At 39.0% G+C, this 25399-nt stretch overlaps 1 protein-coding gene and 1 long non-coding RNA gene across 2 annotated transcripts in view; one reads left to right on the forward strand and one right to left on the reverse strand.

Moving 5' to 3' along the window:
- LOC126480955 (dnaJ homolog subfamily B member 12) overlaps window positions 1-25399 on the forward strand; it is a 135005-nt gene that overhangs the window by 101533 nt on the left and 8073 nt on the right. Inside the window, exon 8 of the mRNA XM_050104386.1 lies at window positions 22306-22469. Within this exon, the coding sequence (XP_049960343.1) occupies window positions 22306-22469 (164 nt within the window). The remainder of the gene's footprint in view (window positions 1-22305; window positions 22470-25399) is intronic.
- The window catches only part of LOC126480965 (uncharacterized), a 182897-nt gene that overhangs the window by 7777 nt on the left and 149721 nt on the right, over window positions 1-25399 (reverse strand). The window lies entirely within an intron of this gene.

Below are 25399 nucleotides of genomic sequence, written 5' to 3' on the forward strand. Positions count from 1 at the left end.
TCATGGGTAAAGTAGGGGGTACACTTCAGTTTATTGATAAAATACTGTGGAAATGCAGTCAGTTAACAAAGTTGATTGTTTACAAATCACTTATTGTATCCATCATAGGATACTGCCCAAATGAGTGGGACCTGTATCAAATAGTACTAATTGGATATTGAATGTGTACGGAGAAAGGCAGCATGAATGTTTACATGTTTGTTTGATCCATGGGAGAGTCACAGTGATATAAATTATTCTGAGAAAGTGTACTTACAAAGTTTCAAGAAACGGCTTTGAATGATGACTCTAGGAATATACTTACGATACCATCGCTCCCGTAGGGATAGGAGGGATAAGATTAGATTCATTACAACGTGCATAGGGACACTTAAACCGTCATGCTTCCTGATCTTCACATGTCAGTGGAATGGGACAACCCTCTGCCATGCACTTCACGGTGGTTTGCAAAGTATAGATCTCTATGTAGACACTAACAGCCAATAATACAGTTTTTGCTCCAAGTGCCATTAACCCTGAGACATTACATTTCTTTGTGTTATCACAATTACAGAAATACAGCAGTAATATTTTAACTGGTAGAACTGTACTAAAAAAAATAGCCTACCTTGAAAATTTTTTCGAAAGGGGGACTAAAATAAAACTCAGTGTAAAAATCCTGTCAGTATTGGCTTCTGTTTATTATACAACTCTATTCTGGGAGCGCCCATTGGAAAGTTCACTGTGGAACTCCGTGCTGTTGAGGTAGAAATGGCTATATTATCAACAGCTCTTTCTGTTTTGCAACTGTTAAACAGGTTCGGTCTTTTAGACAAAGTAGAGCATAGCATATGTCAGCTGTGGTCTTCCCTCTTTTGAATACATTGACATTTTTCCATTCTTCTATTTCAAAGGAAGAATTTTTAATAGCTGCTTAGGATGGATGAGTTTGAGACCCTTTGATCAGTAGTACAGGGTGATTCAAAAAGAATACCACAACTTTAAAAATGTGTATTTAATGAAAGAAACATAATATAACCTTCTGTTATACATCATTACAAAGAGTATTTAAAAAGGTTTTTTTTTTCACTCAAAAACAAGTTCAGAGATGTTCAATATGGCCCCCTCCAGACACACGAGCAATATCAACCCGATACTCCAACTCGTTCCACACTCTCTGTAGCATATCAGGCGTAACAGTTTGGATAGCTGCTGTTATTTCCCGTTTCAAATCATCAATGGTGCTGGGAGAGGTGGCCGAAACACCATATCCTTAGCATACCCCCAATAAGAAAAAATCGCAGGGGGTAAGATCAGGGCTTCTTGGAGGCCAGTGATGAAGTGCTCTGTCACGGGCTGCCTGGCGGCCGATCCATCGCCTCGGGTAGTTGAGGTTCAGGTAGTTATGGACAGATAAGTGCCAATGTGGTGGCACTCCATCCTGCTGAAATATGAATTGTTGTGCTACTTGTTCGAGCTGAGGGAACAGCCAATTCTCTAACATCTCCAGATACTGTAGTCCAGTTGCAGTAGCACCTTCGAAGAAAAAGGGACCAAAAACTTTATTGGCTGAAATGGCACAGAAAACGTTCACCTTAGGCGAGTCACGTTCATACTGAGTTGTTTTCCGCAGATTCTCAGTGCCCCATATACAGACATTGTGACGGTTGACTTTCCCGTTAGTGTGGAAAGTTGCTTCATCACTAAACACAATCTTTGAAATGAAAGATTCATCTGTTTCCATTTGAGCAAGGATAAAATCACAGAAATCGATTCTTTTAATCTCATCAGCTGCAGACAGTGCTTGAACCAATTTCAGACGATAAGGTTTCATAACTAACCTTTTTCGTAGGACTCTCCATACAGTTGATTGTGGAATTTGCAGCTCTCTGCTAGCTCTGCGAGTCGATTTTCCTGGGCTGCGAACAAATGCTTGCTGGATGCGTGCTACATTTTCATCACTCGTTCTCGGCCGTCCAGAACTTTTCTCTTTGCACAAACACCCATTCTCTGTAAACTGTTTATACCAACGTTTAATACACCACCTATCAGGAGGTTTAACACCATACTTCGTTCGAAATGCACGCTGAACAACTGTCGTCGATTCACTTCTGCCGTACTCAATAACACAAAAAGCTTTCTGTTGACCGGTCGCCATCTTGGCATCAACTGACGCTGACGCCTAGTCAACAGCGCCTCAAGTGAACAAATGTACAACTAAATGAAACTTTATAGCTCCCTTAATTCGCCGACAGATAGTGCTTAGCTCTGCCTTTTGTCGTTGCAGAGTTTTAAATTCCTAAAGTTGTGGTATTCTTTTTGAATCACCCTGTATTTTGGGGGGGTCTTACAGTTGTGCATTGACAACAATATTTCAGCTGCATCTTTTAAGTCAAAGACGTCAGTTGTTGGCGTTGGATTTACAAGGAGTAGGTTTATTGCTTTAGCTTTCACAACATTTTTGAGACATGCATTTTGTCTGTGCACTTCCGTAACTTTTTTACTATTTTTGGAAACCAAATTATCTCATTCCATTCCAAAGATGTTTCATTGATACAAACAAAAGCTTGTGTGCGCTCTGCTTAACACCAAACTGTGCGTCAACTAAATGGAGTAGATCTTGACTCATGGCACTTAAAGTTCCAGAGGGAATTACGGCTTGGCACAAAGGACGTGTGTCATCTAGTAATGAGTGTTTGAAAAACACTGAAAACGTGTTTTTTTTTTTTTTTTTTTTTTTTTTTTTTTTTTTTTTTTTGGGGGGGGCGGGGGGGGGGGGGAAAGAAGAAGGCTCTGAGAACATTTGACATTTCCATACTTCAGTGGTTCTACACCTTGGTGAACTACACTGGCAGTATGCCGTCAACTGCCTGCAAAAGCCTTATCCATCAGAAATAATGGCTGGCCATACCACAGTATTCTCTTATATTGTAACCACACTGTAGCCATGTTGATGCCAACACTACTGTTGCCCCACATTGCCGTAAAATATGGCCTGTATAAAAGCACCTTTAATCTCCTTCAAGGTAGTAGAATATAGGTTAAGGATAAACAAAACTCAGTCCTATCTTACACTAGTTGTAACATACTGTTCTCTCATTACATTACATTTTTATTAGTGACGTTGTTTTTTGTTATATTTTGTGTTGTTATTTGTCCTTCCTTTTTTGTTTCTCCCAAAACACTGAACATCATAATCCATCTTTCACTGTGGGAGATATCTTTTAAATCCACAGATATTATTAAGGCATCCTGAATTTTCTTTTCCCTCCTCCTATTGCCAAGTGCAAAATATTGTCTACTGTTTTACTGTTACCTTTCCTGTAACTGAAGTTATTTTAACCCAGCGTATTTTTAATCTTATTCTTCTAAAAGTTATGCCTTTTATCAGTTTACAATGTTGAAATAACAGCCTGACCATTTGGTAGTTTTAACATATGCATGCTTATTTTTCTTTAATACTTTGCTTGTCTGGTAATCTGATGGGAAGTACCTCGTTTTGTAGATTTTGTTCATGCTAGATCAAGAAACAAAGCCATTTATATTTAAGAATCACACAAGCATAATGAAAAATTAGAAAATCAACCAACTTCATTGGTACTGATCCTTTGTGTGATTCCCAGATTGATAATGGCTGCACGGTATATGGATCTGCTGGTTATTGTATGTATAAAAGTACTGGATGCACTCCATCATGACAGAATTAGACAGGTCAGATACATTTTAAAGTCCTGTTACTAGAATCAAAATTGAACCCAGGAGGAGGAGGAGGAGCAGGAGGAGGAGGAGATCAGTAAATTTACCTAGTGGAGAACGTGATTATCAAAGATGCTATTCTCCTGCTTCAAAATCAGTAGCTATGCAGAATGTTGCTACAAGCCTTGACATAATTGGAATCAAAGAAAATAAGTACTACTGGCATACATAGCAGTTATGAAATATTATCTGGAGTGATGAACTGTGGTACATTGTGCCATGTACTTGCAAGATGTCATCTTATCGTTCAGTCACGAATAAATGGGGGGTACCGAACGAGGTGGTGCAGTGGTTAGCACACTGGACTCTCATTCTGGCGGAAGACGTTTCAAACCAGTGTCTGGCCATCCTGATTTAGGTTTTCCGGGATTTCCCTAAATCCCTTTGAAAGGGCATGGCCGACTTCCTTCCCCATCCTTCCCTAATCCGATGGGACCGATAACCTAGCTGTTTGGTCCTCTCCACCTAATCAATCAACCAACCAATGGGAATAAAAGCTGCTGTTTCTCGAAGCTACAACAGCTTGACTGTTATATACCTTCTCTGGTCTCAGTGATGTGACAAAGTGATTGTGACTCTACTTCATGTACGGCACCATTCACTTCCTTTTCCTTTAAATTGTGCGTCTCTTTATGATGCTTGCAGTAGACGTGTTAAAGCATGGCACATTTTGCTGCAGTGAATTTTAGGTTTTGACAGGAAGAAAGTTGTTCATTTAAATCAATAAATATACTGTTTTAATTAAAGTCATAAATGCAGTTCTTGTTGAAAAATGTGGTATGCTGCAGGATGACTTGCCCTTGTGCGTGTATGCAAAGACATCCTTTAGGTCACTTCATGGGTCTTTCTTTTCTTAATCAATTGAAATTTTTGGCAGCTTTTAACTGAAGCCCGGATGGAGCAAGGGGGACATGAAGAGCAGACTAGCACTGGCAAAAAGGGCATTCTTGCCCAAGAGAAATCTACTAATACCAAATATAAACCTTCATTTGAGGAAGAAATTTCTGAGAATGTGTGTTTGGAGCACAGCATTGTATGTAGTGAAACATGGATGATGGGAAAACCAGAACAGAAGAGAATCAAAGTATTTGAGATGTGGTGCTACAGAAGCATGTTGAAAATTAGGTGCACTCATAAAAGGAATGAGGAGGTTCTCTGCAGAATTGGCATGGAAAGGAACATGTGGAAAACACTCACAAGCAAAACGGATAAAATGGTAGGACATCTATTTAGACATCACGGAATAACTTCCATGGACTGGAGGGACCTGTGGAGGGTAAAATCTTTAGAGGAAGACAGAGATTGGAATACACACAGCACATAATTAAGTTGCAAGTCCTACTCTGACTGAGATGAAGAGTTTGGCACAGGAGAGGAATTCGTGGCAGACCGCCATCGAACCAGTCAAAAAACTGATGATAAAAAAATTGGTCAGATTTCGGTGATGACATCTTGCCACATAGCTCTTACATTTACGAGTAAAATCTTTACGTGTGACAGTTGCAGAAAGAAGCTGCCATGTTTGGACATACCCATTATCATGCTGTAAATGAAGTTGCCTGATTTTTTTGGTGTATCAACACAGACTGTCCAATTTGTCAACGAGGAATGGTCTACCACTTGCAGCAGTGTAACACGGTACAAGAACACCGGTTGTAAATAGATCCTGACAGAGACTGGAAACTAGTGTCACATATTGTCATGAGCATCGGTTTCAAACCCAACAGGAACTGCTACTGGCAATAAATTTAGGTCTTTCTCCACTAACTTATGAACAAAGATTGTGATGGGAACTGCATGAAATGGACACCTGAAGAGGTATCTCACAAGATGCCTTTCTCACAACGTCACATAAAGCGTCACATTTTCAACAGACCAGCCAGCATTGAAATTTGGCTGTAGCTGAATGTAACCATGCTTTGTGGTTGAATGAGTCAAGATTTTGCCTATTTTCAAATGATGAGTGCACCGACTACACAGTGACACGTTTAATCGCTATGCGTAGTGTGTATGGTTCAGGCTGTAGGTGGTTTTGTGACATTTTGGGGTCTTATTCATAACATGACTTGGGCCAGGGTGTTTATTTTAACATTTTTGGTGACAGTCGTAGCATTTCTTTTACATCAACGGGACAAGTATTGTATGACACCCCCCCCCCCCTCCCCCATCTTCCCAGATGAGAACAGTGGTGCTCATTGAGCTCCAAGCATATGTTGCTCGTTTGATGAACAATCTGGCACACTATTGTAGTTCGTCTGACCTACTAAAGTGCCCACTATTATTCCCATCGAAAACTGCATTTGGAAGAGCGGGCGTAATGCAGCAATCACCATTCCCTGAGTTCAATAGCTCTATGGGTCCTGATCAACAATGAGTGACTTTAGCTGAATATGGCAAATCAAGGCTGCATGTTGCCCATACTGCTACCCTGACCTGCGCGCACTCTGGATCTCTCAATACTATAGCAAAGGCAATTAGCAATAGTTTTTATTTGCTCTTGAAATTTAATAATACTTGAATAATTGTTGGGACTTCTTAATTATTTACAAATTAATTTTATTTATTATTTTGGATATACTGAAGATAAGTTTTCAGCGTATGCTGAGAGGTGTTAAATTAATTTATACATATTCATGAGAGTCATTGTGTTTTAAATACCTAAACTCTCATGTATCTGACCATACTGCACAAATTAAAATGTGAATCTCTTGAAATTTAAAAGTATGTTTTGTCACATTGTATATGTGGTGTTTTTGTTAGCAGTTACTAAAACACAAACACACACACACACACACACACACACACACACACACACACACACACTCCGAAGGCTTTGAGTTGCTCACTTGCTGGAAAGTCAGTTATAGTGTATTGGAACAACTTGGTGATGCATGTCTTAAGATCACAATGCTATGTGGAGAGAATCATAGGATTTCTCACTCTTTATAAAAAATAGTAGATATTTGGGGCATGTAATATGCTGCGATCATTATAGACTTCAGCACAGAGAAATCATTCTTAAATTTAAATGGTATTGAAGTTTTGCAAATTTGCACACATATTTGCAATGTGATATGAAAAAACTGTATTAAAAAAATTGAATGTATTGTGATCCCAGTTGAGTTACTTTCCTGTTTTAAGGACTTTTAGCTTTGACAGTTGTTGAATTTATGCTTGCAGTATTTTTCTTTTGTAAATAATTCATCATATTATTGACTAAGTAAAAAAAAATTACCAAACTGAGTATTGTTTTTGGAAGAGTCCTCAGAAATATTGAAATGTGGGAGAGTAAAAATGATCATCCTGTTTTCAAAGCAAAATGTAGCACACATGAATGACACGAAAAAAATGATGAATCAAAGACACATTTCATGTTTGTTTTTGGTCTGAGTTCCTGGATTAGCCTACCTAATGGAAGAATAAAATTATTATTAAAGGTCATTTGTTAAAGTGTGAAGTACCTTTAATGAGAAATTCTAAGTAGAAATCGTCTGCAATTAGAGAGATGGGTAAAAGGACAAAAGCCATCAGTTTTATATATGGTTTTTGAGTAAAGGAGGGATTGTATACTTTTGCCCACATGTAGTGTAATCACTTCCTTACCACTGTCTCATCAACATAGCATGTTAAAGTTCTTTTCTTTCTTTTATTATTATGGTGGAATCAGTTGCCTTAATAGTGGTGAAATGTTTTCCTTGGTGACTATAATCAAACTGACAAAATTTTCTCAAATTTTTAGTTGTATGAAATGCCCTTGAGCCATAAGTAGCTAAAATGTATTCTTCTCTTTTCAGATAGCTGTCTTGTGCTCCTCAGTCATTCTGCTTGTATTATAGTCATCAAGATGTTTGAGAAGTAAAGATTTCATAAGTACCCACTGATGGTCAGATTTGTTGCTAGTCACCCTGTTTATATTGATGAAATATTTTGAAAGTGAAAATTGGTTTATTTCAAGTAACCTCCCTTCTCCACTCACAAATGAAAAATCAGAGATTTGAGCAATCCTTTGAACTTACTTCTGTCTTGCAATGTGTTTCTCCAGAAATGTCTGGCTACATGACCAACAAGTGCTGTGTTGTAAAAGATGACTGGGTTCATTCATTCATTCATGCACCATTATCTGTAAGTCCCACCAAGAAGGAGAACTCACAGGGCTGTTATTTAAAGCTGCTAGTAGTTGTCCCGAGTCTCTTTTGTAGCAGTTAGAAACTGTCTTCCTACTTCAATCTAGAATGATATCACGAAACAGATGGACAAATGTTAAAATTGCCTGTTCTGTTTATTTTGATCCATCTTAACCTCTTCTTCCTTTCTGGTGTGAGCTCCTAATATGAAGATGAGTGTCTGTAAACTGCATGCTTTTATGAGCCATTAACAGGAAATGCTGTACTGTCATTTAAAAGATTGTTGCATTGTATTGTAAAAGATCATAATACAGAAAGTTAATGTAACTATGAAAACGGGTCATTCCTTGTCAAGTGACACAATCTGGAAGATACTACAAGGTCAGCCATCTTGAATTTTTATTAAATGTTCTTAGAACCTCCATGAACTTGTGCTCCAACTTGTATGGGTACTATCACCATCTTTACAAGGACCTGTTTCTCCAGAACTGCAGATGGGTGAACAACCTATGACATACTAGAACTAGGGTCTTGCGAATTTATATGCAGAATACAGAATAACAGAAATGAAACTTCTTGGTGGGTTAAAACTGTGTACCACACTGATGCTCGAATTTGGGATCTTTTGCCTTTTGCGGGCAAGTGCTCTTCTGACTGAGCTACCCAAGCACGACTTGCAACCCATCTTCACAGCTTTACTTCTGCCAGTACCTCATCTCTTCCAAACTTTGCAGAAGCTCTCTTGTGAAACTTGCAAGACTAGCACCCCTGGAAGGAAGGATATTGCAGAGACGTGGCTTAACCAGATGGAAATTTTCGCACTGCAGCAGAATGTGCATTGGTATGAAACTTGTTGGCAGATTAAAACTGTGTACTGGACTGAGAATCAAACTTGGGACCTTTGCATTTCAGATGCCATCAGTGGTGCTTGGTAGCTCAGTTGGTTGAGAACTTGCCCATAAAAGACAAAGGTCCCAAGTTAAATATAAATGGGGGTCAGAAAATTATGCTGAAAAATTTATCATAAGGAATTTAAAAAATAGTTATTGAATAAAAGGCACTGGAAACGTGATCATTTAAAAGTGCATTGTCTAGCCATGTATTAGAAAATTAATAAATTATGAACTTTCCTGCATCTGTATTTATCAGCCTTTGAAGTTACCAAAAATATCTTTTTGGCATCATATATCCTAAAATTGACCTCTGATTTTAAAGTAGTTAAGGTGCAAAGGTAACATTATAAAAGGGGCCACAGCTTGGTATCCGTACTGTTACTTTCGAAGCCTAACTACTGGTATCTAATGGGTTCACAGTCTAGTTCCTGAAATTTTTTTCTGGTATCTGTAACAGTTACTAATGGCAAATTCTATTGTCACCCATGTCAGTGTTGCTCTTGGAGATCAAAGTATCGTAATAACATGTTGCTCTAGAATTCAGCAAACATCTCTTTAGCGGGCCAGATGATGCTTGAGCAGCTCCATGAAGTCACATAAAATTTATTAGTGCATCTTTGACTTCATTAGAAACATGCTGAGAATTTCCGATCTGTAATATCCAGTTTGTAAGTTGCTTTGGCATGCTGGTCAAAGTTAGTTACAAAGTATACATAATCATTTGATATCCTATTAATCTGAAGTATTGTTTCTTGATGCACAAAACAGTGTTGATTTCTTGCATCAGAAACTGTAAATCCATTTTCAAAGAACTTTACATGACTGAACTTTTTCTTTTTCAATATCTTTTTTGATAAAAATAAATTCAATACCACATATATATTTTCCTTGCTATAATCAAATAAATCACTGTGTTGGAGCTAGGTTTTCTGTTGGGCCATAAAGACTAGCTTCCGCCACTAAAAGTTTAACAGTACTTCCAATTCTATCACAGAGTGATGTGTTGTGGTTCGTTGAAAAAAAAAAAAATGCAATAGCAGGTTATGAAATAGCTGATACTTTTTAATCCTTCATTGAGCCCTTGTAGTAAAAGACAAATGGGTGCAGTGTCTCTTGGTTATTTACTTGGTGAAATCCTGGAACTGCATCTTGAACAATTAGAATAGGTTTCAGCAAAGTCTACCAATATAATCAACTCGCACAGCTTGAGATCTTTAGTCACTTGCAAGTGCTTGCTATGAGGCTTAACAATATAGTGCAGGTTAGAGAGATCGAAAATTTGGTATTAGTTCTTCAGTAGATTCTTCCAGTGTTTAAAGTGTGTCCGCTTCAGTGTAAATCCATTGTTTAAATTGAATTGTATCTTCAGGGTCAATATTTAAAATTTAGATGCATCATCCAGAAAATTTTTCAGTCTCTCTTTGCCTGGAAATTATTACAGCAATGAAGCGTACAATCTTTTGATTCCAAACTACAATTTTTCTAAGCCACACCAAGTTATTATCTTCTTTCACTAGGCTGTCTGTCTACACTTGTTTTACAATCTGATGTATTGTACACGCAGAAAACGAGTGTAAACCTGCTACATCCGCAGGCGAACACACATTTGGACGTAGTTCACAAAACATAAGTAACAAACATTTCTTTGAAATTGCTCAGTAGCAAGTACTTTTGCTTCTGAACTTCTTAGTCGTCTATTCGGATGGAAACAATCTATTTTGCTTGGACAAATTCGACTAGATCTTGATTGTAAAAAAAAAAATTTATAACCTTTTTGCCATAGATTTTGTAGAAGCTTCTTTTGTAGAAGCTTCTTTCCATGTTTGCTTTTTGATAGGCCGTTATTCCTTTTTCCATTTTCAGCTCCTTTATTTCTTTCACCATTCTTTCTGAAACAGAAAATTCTTCCGTATTCTGTTTAATGGGTTACATTTGTGGAATTAAGATCAAAATGATTTTTTTCCCTTGATGATTGTATATTTTCAGCTTCTCATTTCTTTGACTACTTGACTGCAATCTGAGCAGTTCAGACATTTTGTTACTGTAGGCTTTCCCAGCGTAAACTGTTGTTGAAGGTTTCTCGAGTCTCCAGCCGGGTGGTAGCATTGATATAGCACGACGTTTCAGGAAGTCTCATTCTACCCATCTTCTGGCAAAGATGGGTAGTATGACACTTCCCGAAACGTTGCGATGTATCAACTCTACCACCCAGTTGGAGACCCAAGAAACCTTCAACAACAGTTCAGACATTGTTTAATTGGTGTATATTGCTCCAGATCACAAGGATCATGTCCACCAACTGTTGCAATTTACTTAATAGCTGTGTCTTCAAACTGATGCATCTTTTGCTTTGCATAGTCTCTCTCTCTCTCTCTCTCTCTCTCTCTCTCTCCTCTCTCTCTCTCTCTCTCTCTCTCTCTCTCTCCCCCCCCCCCCCCCCCCCCCTCTCTCTCCCTTTTGAACTATTACAGGGCTATTACAAATGATTGAAGCGATTTCATAAATTCACTGTAGCTCCATTCATTGACATATGGTCACGACACACTACAGATACGTAGAAAAACTCATAAAGTTTGGTTCGGCTGAAGCCGCACTTCAGGTTTCTGCCGCTAGGGCGCTCGAGAGCGCAGTGAGACAAAATGGCGACAGGAGCCGAGAAAGCGTATGTCGTGCTTGAAATGCACTCACATCAGTCAGTCATAACAGTGCAACGACACTTCAGGACGAAGTTCAACAAAGATCCACCAACTGCTAACTCCATTCGGCGATGGTATGCGCAGTTTAAAGCTTCTGGATGCCTCTGTAAGGGGAAATCAACGGGTCGGCCTGCAGTGAGCGAAGAAACGGTGGAACGCGTGCGGGCAAGTTTCACGCGTAGCCCGCGGAAGTCGACGAATAAAGCAAGCAGGGAGCTAAACGTACCACAGCCGACGGTTTGAAAAATCTTACGGAAAAGGCTAAAGCAGAAGCCTTACGGTTTACAATTGCTACAAGCCCTGACACCCGATGACAAAGTCAAACGCTTTGAATTTTCGGCGTGGTTGCAACAGCTCATGGAAGAGGATGCGTTCAGTGTGAAACTTGTTTTCAGTGATGAAGCAACATTTTTTCTTAATGGTGAAGTGAACAGACACAATGTGCGAATCTGGGCGGTAGAGAATCCTCACGCATTCGTGCAGCAAATTCGCAATTCACCAAAAGTTAATGTGTTTTGTGCAATCTCACGGTTTAAAGTTTACAGCCCCTTTTTCTTCTGTGAGTAAAACGTTACAGGACATGTGTATCTGGACATGCTGGAAAATTGGCTCATGCCACAACTGGAGACCGACAGCGCCGACTTCATCTTTCAACAGGATGATGCTCCACTGCACTTCCATCATGATGTTTGGCATTTCTTAAACAGGAGATTGGAAAACCGATGGATCGGTCGTGGTGGAGATCATGATCAGCAATTCATGTCATGGCCTCCACGCTCTCCCGACTTAACCCCATGCGATTTCTTTCTGTGGGGTTATGTGAAAGATTCAGTGTTTAAACCTCCTCTACCAAGAAACGTGCCAGAACTGTGAGCTCGCATCAACGATGCTTTCGAACTCATTGATGGGGACATGCTGCGCCGAGCGTGGGAGGAACTTGATTATCGGCTTGATGTCTGCCGAATCACTAAAGGGGCACATATCGAACATTTGTGAATGCCTAAAAAAACGTTTTGAGTTTTTGTATGTGTATGCAAAGCATTGTGAAAATATCTCAAATAATAAAGTTATTGTAGAGCTGTGAAATCGCTTCAATCATTTGTAATAACCCTGTAGTTGAAGTTTCAACAGTGACATTCCAACAGCTTAGAAGCTTGTATGCAGATCATCGTCTGCATCTAAGTGAGATGGAATTAAACTACGTAGAATTTCAAGGAAAAACATCTTTTCTGCACTAAACTTTGCCAGTTTGTGGGCTGAGTGTATATCAAACTTTGTCATGCATTTTAAGTGAACAGCCATTTCCAAATCAGTTACATGCAGATATTTTTGTATTTTACACTTCGTTTTGCCAAAAGGGCTACATCATAATCTTCATAAAAATTAATACCTGTAAAAGGACCTCATGTAAGCAAGAATCATCCAAGCATAAACTACTTTGATTGAGCAAAGAAAGATTCCTCTCTAGCTTTTAATCCTTTACTGACTTTTTACACAACTAAATGTTCAGACACTCTGTGACCAAATCGGTACTGAAACAGAGGATGACAGACTAAAGGCCGAAATACTTTCTTTTTCCAAAGCTGTTTTACAGAGGAAGACTGCACTGTAATTCCTTCTCTAGATTGTCGCACGGATAACAAATTGGTAGATATCGAAATAGATGACAGAGGGATAGAAAAACAATTAAAATTGCTCAAAAGAGGAAAGGCCGCTGGACCTGATGGAATACCAGTTCGATTTTACACAGAGTATGCGAAGGAACTTGCCCCCTTCTTGCTGCGGTGTACCATAGGTCTCTAGAAGAGCGTAGCGTTCCAAAGGATTGGAAAAGGGCACAGGTGATCCCCATTTTCAGGAAGGGATGTCAAACAGATGTGCAGAACTAAAGACCTGCATCTCTAATGTCGATCAGTTGTAGAATTTTGGAACATGCATTATGTTAGCGTATAATGACTTTTCTGGAGACTAGAAATCTACTCTGTACGAATCAGCATGGGTTTCGAAAAAGACGATTGTGTGAAACCCAGCTCACGCATTCGTCCACAAGACTCAGAGGGCCATAGACACAGATTCCCAGGTAGATGCCCTGTTTCTTGATTTCCGCAAGTCGTTTGATACAGTTCCCCACAGCCGTTTAATGGACTATCAGACTATCAGACCAATTGTTGTGATTGGATTGAAGAGTTCCTAGATAACAGAATGCAGCATGTCATTCTCAGTGGAGAGAAGTCTTCCGAAGTAAGAGTAATTTCAGGTGTGCCGCAGGGGAGTGTCATAGGACCGTTGCTATTCACAATATATATATAAATGACCTTGTGGATAACATCGGAAGTTCACTGAGGCTTTTTGCGGATGATGATGTAGTATATCGAGAGGTTGTAACAATGGAAAATTGTACTGAAATGCAGGAGGATCTGCAACGAATTGATGCATGGTGCACGGAATGGCAGTTGAATCTCAATGTAGACAAGCGTAATGTGCTGCGAATACATAGAAAGAAAGATCCTTTATCATTTAGCTACAAGGTAGCAGGTCAGCAGCTGGAAGCAGTTAATTCCCTAAATTGTCTGGGAGTAGGCATTAGGAGTGATTTAAAATGGAATGACCATATAAAATTAATCGTCATTAAAGCAGATGCCAGACTGAGATTCATTGGAAGAATCCTAAGGAACTGCAGTCCGAAAACAAAGGAAGTAGGTTAATACACTTGTTCGCCCACTGCTTGAATACTGCTCACCGGTGTGGGACCAGTACCAGATACGGTTTATAGAAGAGAGAGAGAGAGAGAGAGAGAGAAGATCCAACAGAGAGCAGTGCGCTTCGTTACAGGATCATTTAGTAATTGCGAAAGCATTACGGAGATGATAGATAAACTCCAGTGGAAGACTCTGCAAGAGAGACGCTCAGTAGCTCGGTACGGGCTTTTGTTGAAGTTTCGAGAACGTACCTTCACTGAGGAGTCAAGCAGTATACTGCTCCTTCCTACGTATATCTCGCGAAGAGACCATGAGGATAAAATCAGAGAGATTAGAGCCCACACAGAGGCATACCGACGATCTTTCTTTCCACGAACAATACAAGACTGGAATAGAAGGGAGAACTGATAGAGATACTCAGGGTACCCTCCGCCACACACCGTCAGGTGGCTTGCGGAGTATGGATGTAGATGTAGAAATAGCATAAAGAACTGCTAACACTTCTGAAGCTGCAAAGGTCTAATTGATCTTCTTTCACCTCTTTATCTTTAATTCACTGATGATAAACAGTGGTAAGTTTAAAGTTGCTATGATGCAGAACAGTAACATATCTTGGAATGCTGAACTCATTGTTTAGTATAATTCAGTATAACATGGAATCTATACAATAACAGTACTTCAAACACAGGTACAAAATGTTGAGACAGCAAAATTTGTTTCGAAATTTTGGCTTTCGAACAAAAACAGCAGTGAATGCAGTTTGCACAGTAGTTATGAGATGAAGTTATCAGTGATGCAGAGCTACTGAAATGCGTCATAACAGGTGATGAAACATGGGTTTACAGATATGTAATTCGAACTAAGTGGAAGCATCCTAGATTGCCAAGGTGGAAAAAAACTTAATAAGTGCACTCAAATGTGGAGGTTATGCTTACTGTTTTCTTAGATTATAATGTCAGAGTGCACCTTGAGTTCTTGCCACAAGATCAGTCAATCAATGACTAAAACTACTAAAAAGTTCAACACATTTTCCATAGTGCTGTAAAATAAATAAATAAATAAGTAAATAAAATCAAACTAAATGTGTGATGAAACAGGTAAAAAGCTTTTGTATCATGACAACACACCTGCTCACACTTTGTAGCTTTTATGTCAAATTTTGACCAACAAAAATACTGTAGATTTTTGATGTTCCCAAAAACCTTAAAGGGCCATTGTATTACAGGAACAAAAGGGATTACAAACATATTACTAAGAGCTAAAAGCTATTCCAGAGGTAGAGTTCCAGAAGTCTTTCAGGGATTGGAGAAAGAACTGCCATAAGTGGATAGTATCTAATGGGGACTATTTGAAGGTGATAACATGGATGTAGACAAATAAATAAGTGAACGCCCCATACATTGTGGCCAGTACCAGCAACACCACCCCAAATGCTACAGTTGTTCAGTGCTGTCATAATTAAGTCTTCCACTCCAATTAGTTTGTTTCCAGTCTTTCCTAGTAATTCCTAATATTCCCTCTCCCCCTTCACAGCTGAAGACCATGTCACACTGCCATAAATAAAGTCTGGCAATACTCACTGTTTATAAACCTTTTTGGATACAACAAAACATTCTATTGTACCAAAAGCAGTCCAGGCAATTTTAATTTTCTGTATTCTTTTTTCTGTCAATCCAGTGAGTGTCTTTAACTTATAAACAAACAAGATGGTTCCTGACTTAATTGTCAACACACACAGTGTTCTTTGTAATGTCAATTATACATTTTCTATGTTAAGAAGGTATGTAGTAGTGATCAACCTGATTGTCAGTTTGAACACCAGTGTTTTTTTAAATATAGTGTACTGTTGCCTCCATCTGACTTATGAACTGATTTATTCACCCAGTTACAGAGGGAGCTACAGTTTCATGTTACTTCAAACCATGGTGCAAATTGGCATTTTTCACATTAGCAAACATTACCAGAGGTGGAAGAAACAATATATGACACAAATCCTAGGACTGACTGGGGATTGAATCCGAGGGCTTTGTATCCATTGTCTGACACTTCCCCACTGAACCACAAACCCTTTTTTATCTTATTATTGACTTTAAGGCCTACTTCCATACATGCACTGTTATGTTTTGCGTTTGTTTTTTATGTTTTCCTGCACTAGAGACAAATTGTACAATGTGGTCAGCAAAGTGAAAGTGCAAAATTGTTAAGGCTTTCGTGGCCACTTGTTGACAAACTCCCTATTGACTTCTGTCTCGGGTTCTTCGGCCGACGTTCATCTAATGATTTTTCTGACGTTTCGCCAGCCACTCGTGCTGGTGAAACGTCAGAAAAATCATTAGATGAACGTCGGCCGAAGAACCCGAGACAGAAGCCAATAGGCAGTTTGTCAAAGTGAAAGTGGTTCATATTAATGCCATTGACATTTATTTCTTATATATCTTTTACACTTTAAATGCCTGAAAACTTCCATTTTGACTGTTGGCACTACATTGAGGTGACAGAAGTCAAGGTATACCTCCTGATATTGTGTTGGACCTCCTTTTGCCTGGCATAGCACAGCAACTCAAACTGGCATGGGCTCAACAAGTCATTGGGAGTCCACTGTCTGTACAGCTGTCTGTAATAGCAAAAGTGTTGCCGGTGCAAGATTTTGTGCACAAACTGGCCCTCTCAATTATGTCCCATAAACGTGTGATGTAATTCAGTTTGGGTGATCTGGGTGGCCATATCATTTGCTTCAATTGTCCAGAATGTTCTTCAGACCAGTTGTGAGCAATTGTGGCCCGGTGACATGGCGCATTTTCATCCATAACATTAAATCCATGAATGCTGCAAATGGTCTCCAAGGAGCCTAACATAACCATTTCCAGTCAATGATAGGTTTAGTTGGACCAGAGGACTCAGTCCATTCTATGTAAACACAACCCACAGTTATGGAGCCACGACCAGTTTGCACAGTGCCTTGTTGACAGCCTGGGTCCATAGCTTCATGGGGTCTGTGCCCCACTCAAACCCTACCATCAGCTCTTACCAACTGAAATCAGGGCACATCTGACCAGGCCATGGTTTTCCAGTCATCTAGAGTCCAACCAATATAGTCACAAGCCCAGGAGAGATGCTGCAGGCCGTGTTGTGCTTTTAGCAAAGGCACTTGCATTGGTCATAGCTGCTATAGCCCATGAATGCCAAATTTTGCTGCACTATCTTAATGGATAAGTTTGTTGTACGTCCCACATTGATTTCTGCAAATATTTCACGCAGTGTTGCTTGTCTGTTAGCGCTGATAATACTACACAAACACCGTTGCTCTCGCTCATTGTCTGTGGCGAGAGATAATGCTTGAAATTTGGTTTTCTTGGTACACTCTTGACACTGTGTATCTCGGGATATTGAATTCCCTAATGATTTCCAATGGAATTTCCCACGTATCTAGCTCCAACTCCCATTCTGTCTTCAAAGTCTGTTAATTCCCATTGTGCGCCCATAATCACATCGGAAACCTTTTCACATGAATCCCCAGAGTATAAATGCAACTCAACCAATCCACTACCCTTTTTATACTTTGTGCATATGATAACACTACTGCCATCTGTGTATATATGTGCATATCACTATCCCATGATTTTTGTCAACTCAGTGTAATTTTGGCAGTACAGAATCCGTTGTCCAATTCAAAATTTCTCACTATCGTGGTGAAGTCCAGTGGAAGCTGCAGCATTTAAATGTATTTTCTTAAGTATATTAACATAGGTTGGATCAGTGCCTTGTAACAAGCGCTGTTGAACTGGAGTTAAAGGTTTGCTCAAAATGCATGAATTCTAGACAAACCAGTAATACATACACATGGTTCTGCTCTATACATAATGGATACATACAGTATATATGCCACTGAGTGATCCAGAACATTATGACCATCTGCTTAACAGTGTTGGCCCATCTATGGAACACTGTGCAGTGTCTATTATGTGTCTGAGATGGATTTGACAAGCTCTTCACAGGTTTCTGGAGGTAGGCGGCTCCAGATGTCCACACACAGGTCATGCAGTTCCTATAAATTAGAGGCCAGTGGTATGCAGGTGCTGGCGAAATTGGTGGCCAAACTGTCAGTGTAATTTCACTATTGTACTCACCACATCACTGTAGCACAGTTATGGCTTTGTGACATGGATAGTTACTCTGCTAGAAGATAACCTCACTATTGGGAAAGACATCATGCACGAAACAATGCAGGTGGTCTGCAATAATGTTCATGTGTCTCACTGCTTTCATGACGACTTGAGCCACTATCGTAGGTCTCATGGAAACCCAGGTGAATGTCACCCATAGCCTGATACTACCCCCTGCTGACCTTTGTCAACCTGGCATAGCCAGAAATGTGATTCATCTTAGCAGATGACACATTAGGACACATTAGCTTCCCATGGATATTTCCGACTGACTCTATAACACCTGTAGGTCTGACCCGTGCGTTAATGGACCAGTTATCCGGCATCCTCAACTGGCCGCATATGTGAATTTCCTCGACAGGCCATGTTCATGAAGTTCATAAGTTTCCCTGTGATTTTCACGTAACAGCAAGTTACAGTTGCTACCAGTATGATGGAGTGGACCAATGACAGCCTTGAAAAAATTGAGTAGTTGTACCATGAAAGACCTTGTTTGTGGAAAATGACCCATGAACATTACACGAACAAGAGTATAAAAAAAAAATAGGGTGTACAAAGAAATTGTTAGACGATGTGGAGCAAAGTGCAATAAAAAAAACTAAGCTAAAAAATTTGAGACAAAAGTTTCAAAAAAGTCCTCGTACAAGTGGAGGCCTCTGAAAGAAATGGAAGAAGGAAGGGATGAATTGTATCAACAAATAAAAGTTCAGTATAAAATATATTTTTCTTGATTTCACATTTATAAAATGCTAATCATTTTTGATAGCTCAAGCAGTCACCTTTAGATTATTAAAAGTTTGTTACAATGAGTAACTCATAACATGTAGTACAAACATGTACTTTTAATGACGCTAATTGTGTGTTTGTACTACATTTGCCAAGTTAACCAAAATTTAATGCTGTGAAGATGACAGTATGAGCAATCAAAACAGGTCATGAGTTTGCGATTGTGTGATCAAGATAAATAAAATTTATACTGAAAATCAAGATTGTGTACTCCACAACCTTGACCACGTCAAGTTTACTATAACAATAAAAAGTTGCTTGTACTATGTCCATTGTTTTATGAGTATTAAGAGTTACTTTACTTTACAAAGTATTAAGAATGCCCTCTTCCTAAAGTATCAGAGCTTCATGATTCTCAGGGGATTGCTGATAACTCAGAAAGCCAACTTTTGTCTTGGTGAAATGCATTCACAAATTACTGTGTCTTTTTTTCTGTAGCATTAGGCCCACAATTTCCAAAAATAAAAACATAACATTTAAATAGAATTAGCTGTACCAGACGCTATGCCTGAACTAGTGTGTGCTAACAAGAGTGAATTGTACTCACCTAGAAGTGCATGAACCTTGCCATGGAGGTATTGAATAGAATTGGGGAGAAGAGGAGCTTGTGGCACAACTTGACTAGAAGAAGGGATCAGTTGGTAGGACATGTTCTGAGACATCGAGGGATCACCAATTTAGTATTGGAGGGCAGTGTGGAGGATAAAAATCGTAGAGGGAGACCAAGAGATGAATACACTAAGCAAATCCAGAAGGATGTAGGCTGCAGTAGGTACTGGGAGATGAAGAAGCTTGCACAGGATAGAGTAGCATGGAGAGCTGCATCAAACCAGTCTCAGGACTGAAGACGACGACGACAACAACAAAAGTGCATTGACATTATACGAACTGATTTTTAATTAGTCCTCGTAGTTGTCAGGTTCAGTATCTCAGAGACTCTGAATAATATCTTTATGGCTGGGCATGTTGCCTTGCAGCAGTCCATTTTTTCACCCATTTTGTGCGATTTTCCTTTTGAGAGATGTGAGTACATAGTGTATAAACTGCTCCCCAGTTTTCTTTCTCCTATCATCCATAACTACTTCTTGATGATACAGATGGGTTTTAAAGTCTGATAACATGCTGCAATCAAATAATGCCATAAAGACGCAACACTGTACAATATACATTCAGCTAGACGCAGTCAGAACTACTGAAATCCATCGCCTGTGGCATCTAGCATATTGAGCATGCACTCCTGTTCTGGATGTACAGATAAACAACAAAACTCCAATTAACCCCACACTTGGAAGGACCCAGCCTACGGTCAGATTGAAGAGATTTGATCTGGTGGGCAGAGCCTGCATGTTAGTGGATAATGAAAAGCCTGAGATCAACAGGCCAAATCTGTCTGCAGAACTGGTCCACCTCAAAAAGCCACTAGTGTGTGGCCAACTATTCCCATTGATTCACTGTGCAATCTCAATGATCCTGTGACTACTGCAGTTATAACCGGCAATGTCATTGGGTCAACATGAGATCATTTAGGGGTCATTTGCTGTGAAGTTCTATGTTTATGTGCTTCAAACCAAGTGTGCCTACATCAGCATTGTACTTTGTCATCAGAGCTGCCATAAGGCACCAGTTATACTGCTTTACAAAATGGGCAAACCTCTGATCTTCCTGTTCAGTGATAAGGCATGGATGTCAATCACATTGTCCTATACTTGGAGTTTCGGCATCCTTCAACTGTTGTCCACAGACGCTCAATATTGTAGCATGCTGACCAGTTTCGTTATTCCCAAGATGCTCCTTCCCAGATGCCAGGCTATAACAATCTGCCATTTGTAAAAGTGGTGTATGTCCATGGATTTCCCTGTTGTGACCCATATCAGTTACATACTGTAACTGATTATTGTAAAAGTTAAAAATTTGAATCGGTTTTAACCAGTTACAGTTGAAGTGGCATTTGAAGCAAATGTGCAAGTTGCTTTTTTCCATGTTTGTTCACATATGGGCTTGCACATTTCTGTATACAGATTTTCTTTGTAGGCCTCTCTTCCCTTGCCCAATGAAAATCAGATAAACATATTTTTACCATTTGTTTATTATTTTTGAGCTTGGTAATGTAGTTTTTCATGTTTACTTTTTCAGTTAAATATCTATGAATGACTTCACCAGTTCCTCTTGCATGCTTGGCACCATACGTCCGTACAAATAGTTACACCCCTTATTATGTACTTGCATCTACTGTTATCTGCTTTGCATTTCTTCGTGTTGTCACATTTTTGACTTCATATAATACATGCCTTACATGTATACTGAAAAACATAATTAATATAGTGTTTGGCAAATGCATCCTGAAGGCCTTATGAAAAACACCAGGCTCATTGGTGAATGTGTACTGGGAAAATATTTGTTAACGTTTAGTTTTTGTACTAATTTTAATACTGAATCAAAGATTTTATAACTGCAGTGAATTTTGTTTTGGGAGAGAGGATGGATTGGTAAGGGGGCAGGAGGTAATGTAGCATGTTTCTGGATTTACTATGGTACAAGTTCTATATCTCTTTAATTATATCTTTTATATTTGTGTGGTTTCTGTCCAGAAATTCTGAGAGAATAGTGGATGTCACTAGCTGATGTTTCAAGTGTTTTTTGAACTTGGGAATATATTGTCAAATCAAGAGACTGAATTAATAATAATAATGATAATGATACTACTAATAATAATAATGATACTACTAATAATAATAGGACTGTTTGAAATAGTGGACTGTTTCTAAAAAGTGGTCTCTGTGTTGGCATCTTCTTTAGATAGGAAAACAGGGAGTATACCACATGATAATGTGAATTAAATGCTCCTGGTGGAGTATTGTCTTGAGTTGAGTTGGAATGTGAAGGTCTTGGACCGTTGTTTTGCGTTCTCTCTATTGGTTCAAATGGCTCTGAGCACTATGGGACTTAACATCTGTGGTCATCAGTCCCCTAGAACTTAGAACTACTTAAACCTAACTAACCTAAGGACATCACACACATCCATGCCCGAGGCAGGATTCGAACCTGCGACCGTAGCAGTCGCGCGGTGTTCTCTATTGTTTATACTTCTAAATATAATGTGAAGTGCATAAACAGCAATGTTCACTAGGTGTCAATTTCTCATGTTTTCATTAATACATTACTTGACATGAATTGTTATAATTCTGGTAGCTGATAACTGTTTCTTTCAGAAAGTTTCCTGTCCAGAGGACAACATTGAATTTAAAGGTGCCCTATTTTGTGAAGGAAAATTTCCACACAGAATATCAGGGCAGCCTCCGAAGGCTAGAAATGTCAGTTGAAGAGGAATATATTAACAACCTGCGGCATGCATGTCACAGGGAAAAGAATTACAGTAAGTTACCTTTTGAGCTCTTTTGTAAGATCTTTTATTGTCAAACTTTACCTTCTTTTTTTTCTCTACTCCCATAGATTATACTTATGGTAGGCCTATTTATGAAAAAAAAAAAAAAAAAAAAAATAAAACCAGACCCATGTGAGTATTTTCATGTCGGTAGACTGACCCGCAACTTGAAGCTCTCTCCTTTGTTGAGATTAGAATGCTGTTTATTAACAATAGAAATGGATGTAGTCATAATTGAACTCTTCATCACATTGATTACCAATTCTTAAAATTTTTTTTAACTAAAAGATAATGAGAATAATTACTCAGATAGGGATGTGACCCGCTCGCTTTGTCTGTTTGAGACATTCAAGGGAATGCAGAGTTACATAATGTTTTTTGGTGTCTAGCTATATTTTCAGAAGGTTTTTTTTTTTTTTATTCTGCCCCCCACCCTTCCTGTTTCTACTTCTCTTGTGGGAATGGGTTTCTGTATTTTTGACTGCAGACTGTAATTTTTCTTGTAGAAGGATGGCCTGTATTACATACCTTATTCTACCACTTGTGTAGACTTGAATTTTTTTTCATACCTCAAGTTTGGTTATACTGTAGTAAGTTTATATGCATGTTATTATCTTGTCATTTCGCCCTTGAGACCATGTCTGCTACATAATGTGTCTCACATTTTTTTCTCAGGTTCTGCTTGTATGTCGCATTTGCTAGTGGTTTTACAACTTGAAATATGTTTATCTAGATCTGGAATTATTTTCTCCCCTAGTTTAATAGGCCCTGTCTATGAATTATCTTTGTAACAAAAAATTCGTAGCTACCTCTGTTGTTTACATTGCCATTTTGCATGCCTCTAAATGGTGTGTATGTAGACAGTTAGCTACAGTTTAAGGCGCCCTGTATGTCTCCTCTCCTCTCCTATCCTATCCTCTCCTCTCCTCTCCTGCAACCGTTTTTAGTGGTATAGCTGCAAACCAACTGTGGGATTGTAGATAGCGCTCTTTCACCATCTAACCAAACACTTTTCTGCTTGCCCCCATGGAAAAACGCATAGATTTTATATTGCTCTTCTGGCAATAAATAAATAAATAAAAAATGTGTAGTAAGTCAGGTACTTTACTGTGATGAATAAAGTAAGTAGAGGATAACATTCTCTGCAGTGATTGATTGTGTTCTGGGAACTGCTGTTGTAAAAATTACTGTTGCAAGAGTTACTTATTGGAGTTTGTTTGAAAGGTATTCTTAGTTAGTCTTGCATAAGTGGGTTGCAGCATTTTGTCATTATCATAGATAACTGAATTCTTGCTCTGCCACACCAACAGATCTTCATTAAGCCTAAACTTCAAGAGAAACTTGCATTAAAATACTTTCTGGTGATTGGTTGTAGAATCTTCTGTAGCCCCATGATGTTATAAGACTGATTTTGTATTATTGCCGCGTTACAATTGTTGTGAGTTAAAACTTGTACTTTGAAGTTCACACGTAACATCAGACCCCAATCTTCCTTAATAATTTAAAAGTAGGTGTTGAGACTGTACAGTGTCAGTCAGATATTCCTGTTTTATATTTCTCGTTTGTTGAAAAACATAACTTGTGTTGTCATCTTCTTTAAGACCTTAGATCCTGTACTGACTCGAACCTGGCTTTTTCTGTCTGCTCTTCATTGAATATTTCTACTCATAATTAGTGATTACACGTACCTTTCTTCCTGTCTTCCGTCGTCCAGATGGTTACTCAGCTAAATCTACCTAGCTGTCAGAAATTATTTTACCATATGTTTTGAATTACTTTTTATTTTAAATCTGTAACATCCAGGACAATAGCAAGCAATTCTGCTGCTACCTGCCACTAAGGTGGTCACCTCAAATGTGGAAGTTACATTCAAAAAGACTCATGGAACCACATTTTCAAAGTAACAGAAGTCACTAAAATAAGTCTTTGAGATAATTATTGAAGAAAATATTGTTTAAAGAATGTTAGTTAATTATTGGAGAATGAATTCCAATATTATTGGTGCAAGGACCTGTCTAGCAAATTTGTATTACAGAAGGAACTGAAAATTGTCTGCTCTTACTATTGAAGCAGAGTTTGTGTCGTCATAATTGCAGCAGGTTATCCCCATGTAGAAACTTGTAGTTGTGTCAAGATTTAGTATACACTATCAGACAAAGAAAAACACGCAGGATACATAGTTGGTTGTGAATGTAACTTCGTATACGAACATGCCATCGGTCGGTATGTAAATGATTAGACTTGCAGTTGTCTGTGACTGGTAGAATAGCCACCAGGTTGCATTAACGTTCTTTGTGTTAAGCGGTGTTTCCAGCCTGACAGGGTATATAAGGGAAGCGAACAGCATCAGATGTGGTGTGATCATTTACAAAGGGCACGGTGATGTTTGTACTCATATGGGACAGCATTGTCGACACCTTGCAGTTTTTGAAAGGGGATTCATTGTGAGTCTCCATTTGACCAACTGGTCGAATTGTGGAATATATACTTCTGTGAGACATTCGGGTGTGACGATGGCCCAATGTTGGACTGCATGGGAACAAGCATATTCATCGTCAAAGTTCCGGTTTACTACACTTTACCACAGCAGGGGAGGGATTAATTGTATTGTGCACCAGCCACACTGTAGCCACTTCACATTTGATCTGAGAACAAGTAATGCTCTCCCTGCAACATTCTTTGTTATCCCACACCACTGGTCAGAGACTAACAGCAGCCAGACTAGGGAATTACCATTCTGTGCGTAGGTTTCTGTTAACACAACACCACACCACACATGGCTGTATTTAAGGTGGTGCCATAACTGGGAAACGTGGATTACTGATGAATGGCATCCCATTGTGTTCAGAGATGAATAACGGCTCTGCACTACCCTGGATGAAAATAGCGGCAGTCTGGAGAGAGGTACTATTATTTCAGTG

Source organism: Schistocerca serialis, chromosome 1, assembly GCF_023864345.2.
Source record: "Schistocerca serialis cubense isolate TAMUIC-IGC-003099 chromosome 1, iqSchSeri2.2, whole genome shotgun sequence".
Classification (NCBI taxonomy): domain Eukaryota; kingdom Metazoa; phylum Arthropoda; class Insecta; order Orthoptera; family Acrididae; genus Schistocerca; species Schistocerca serialis.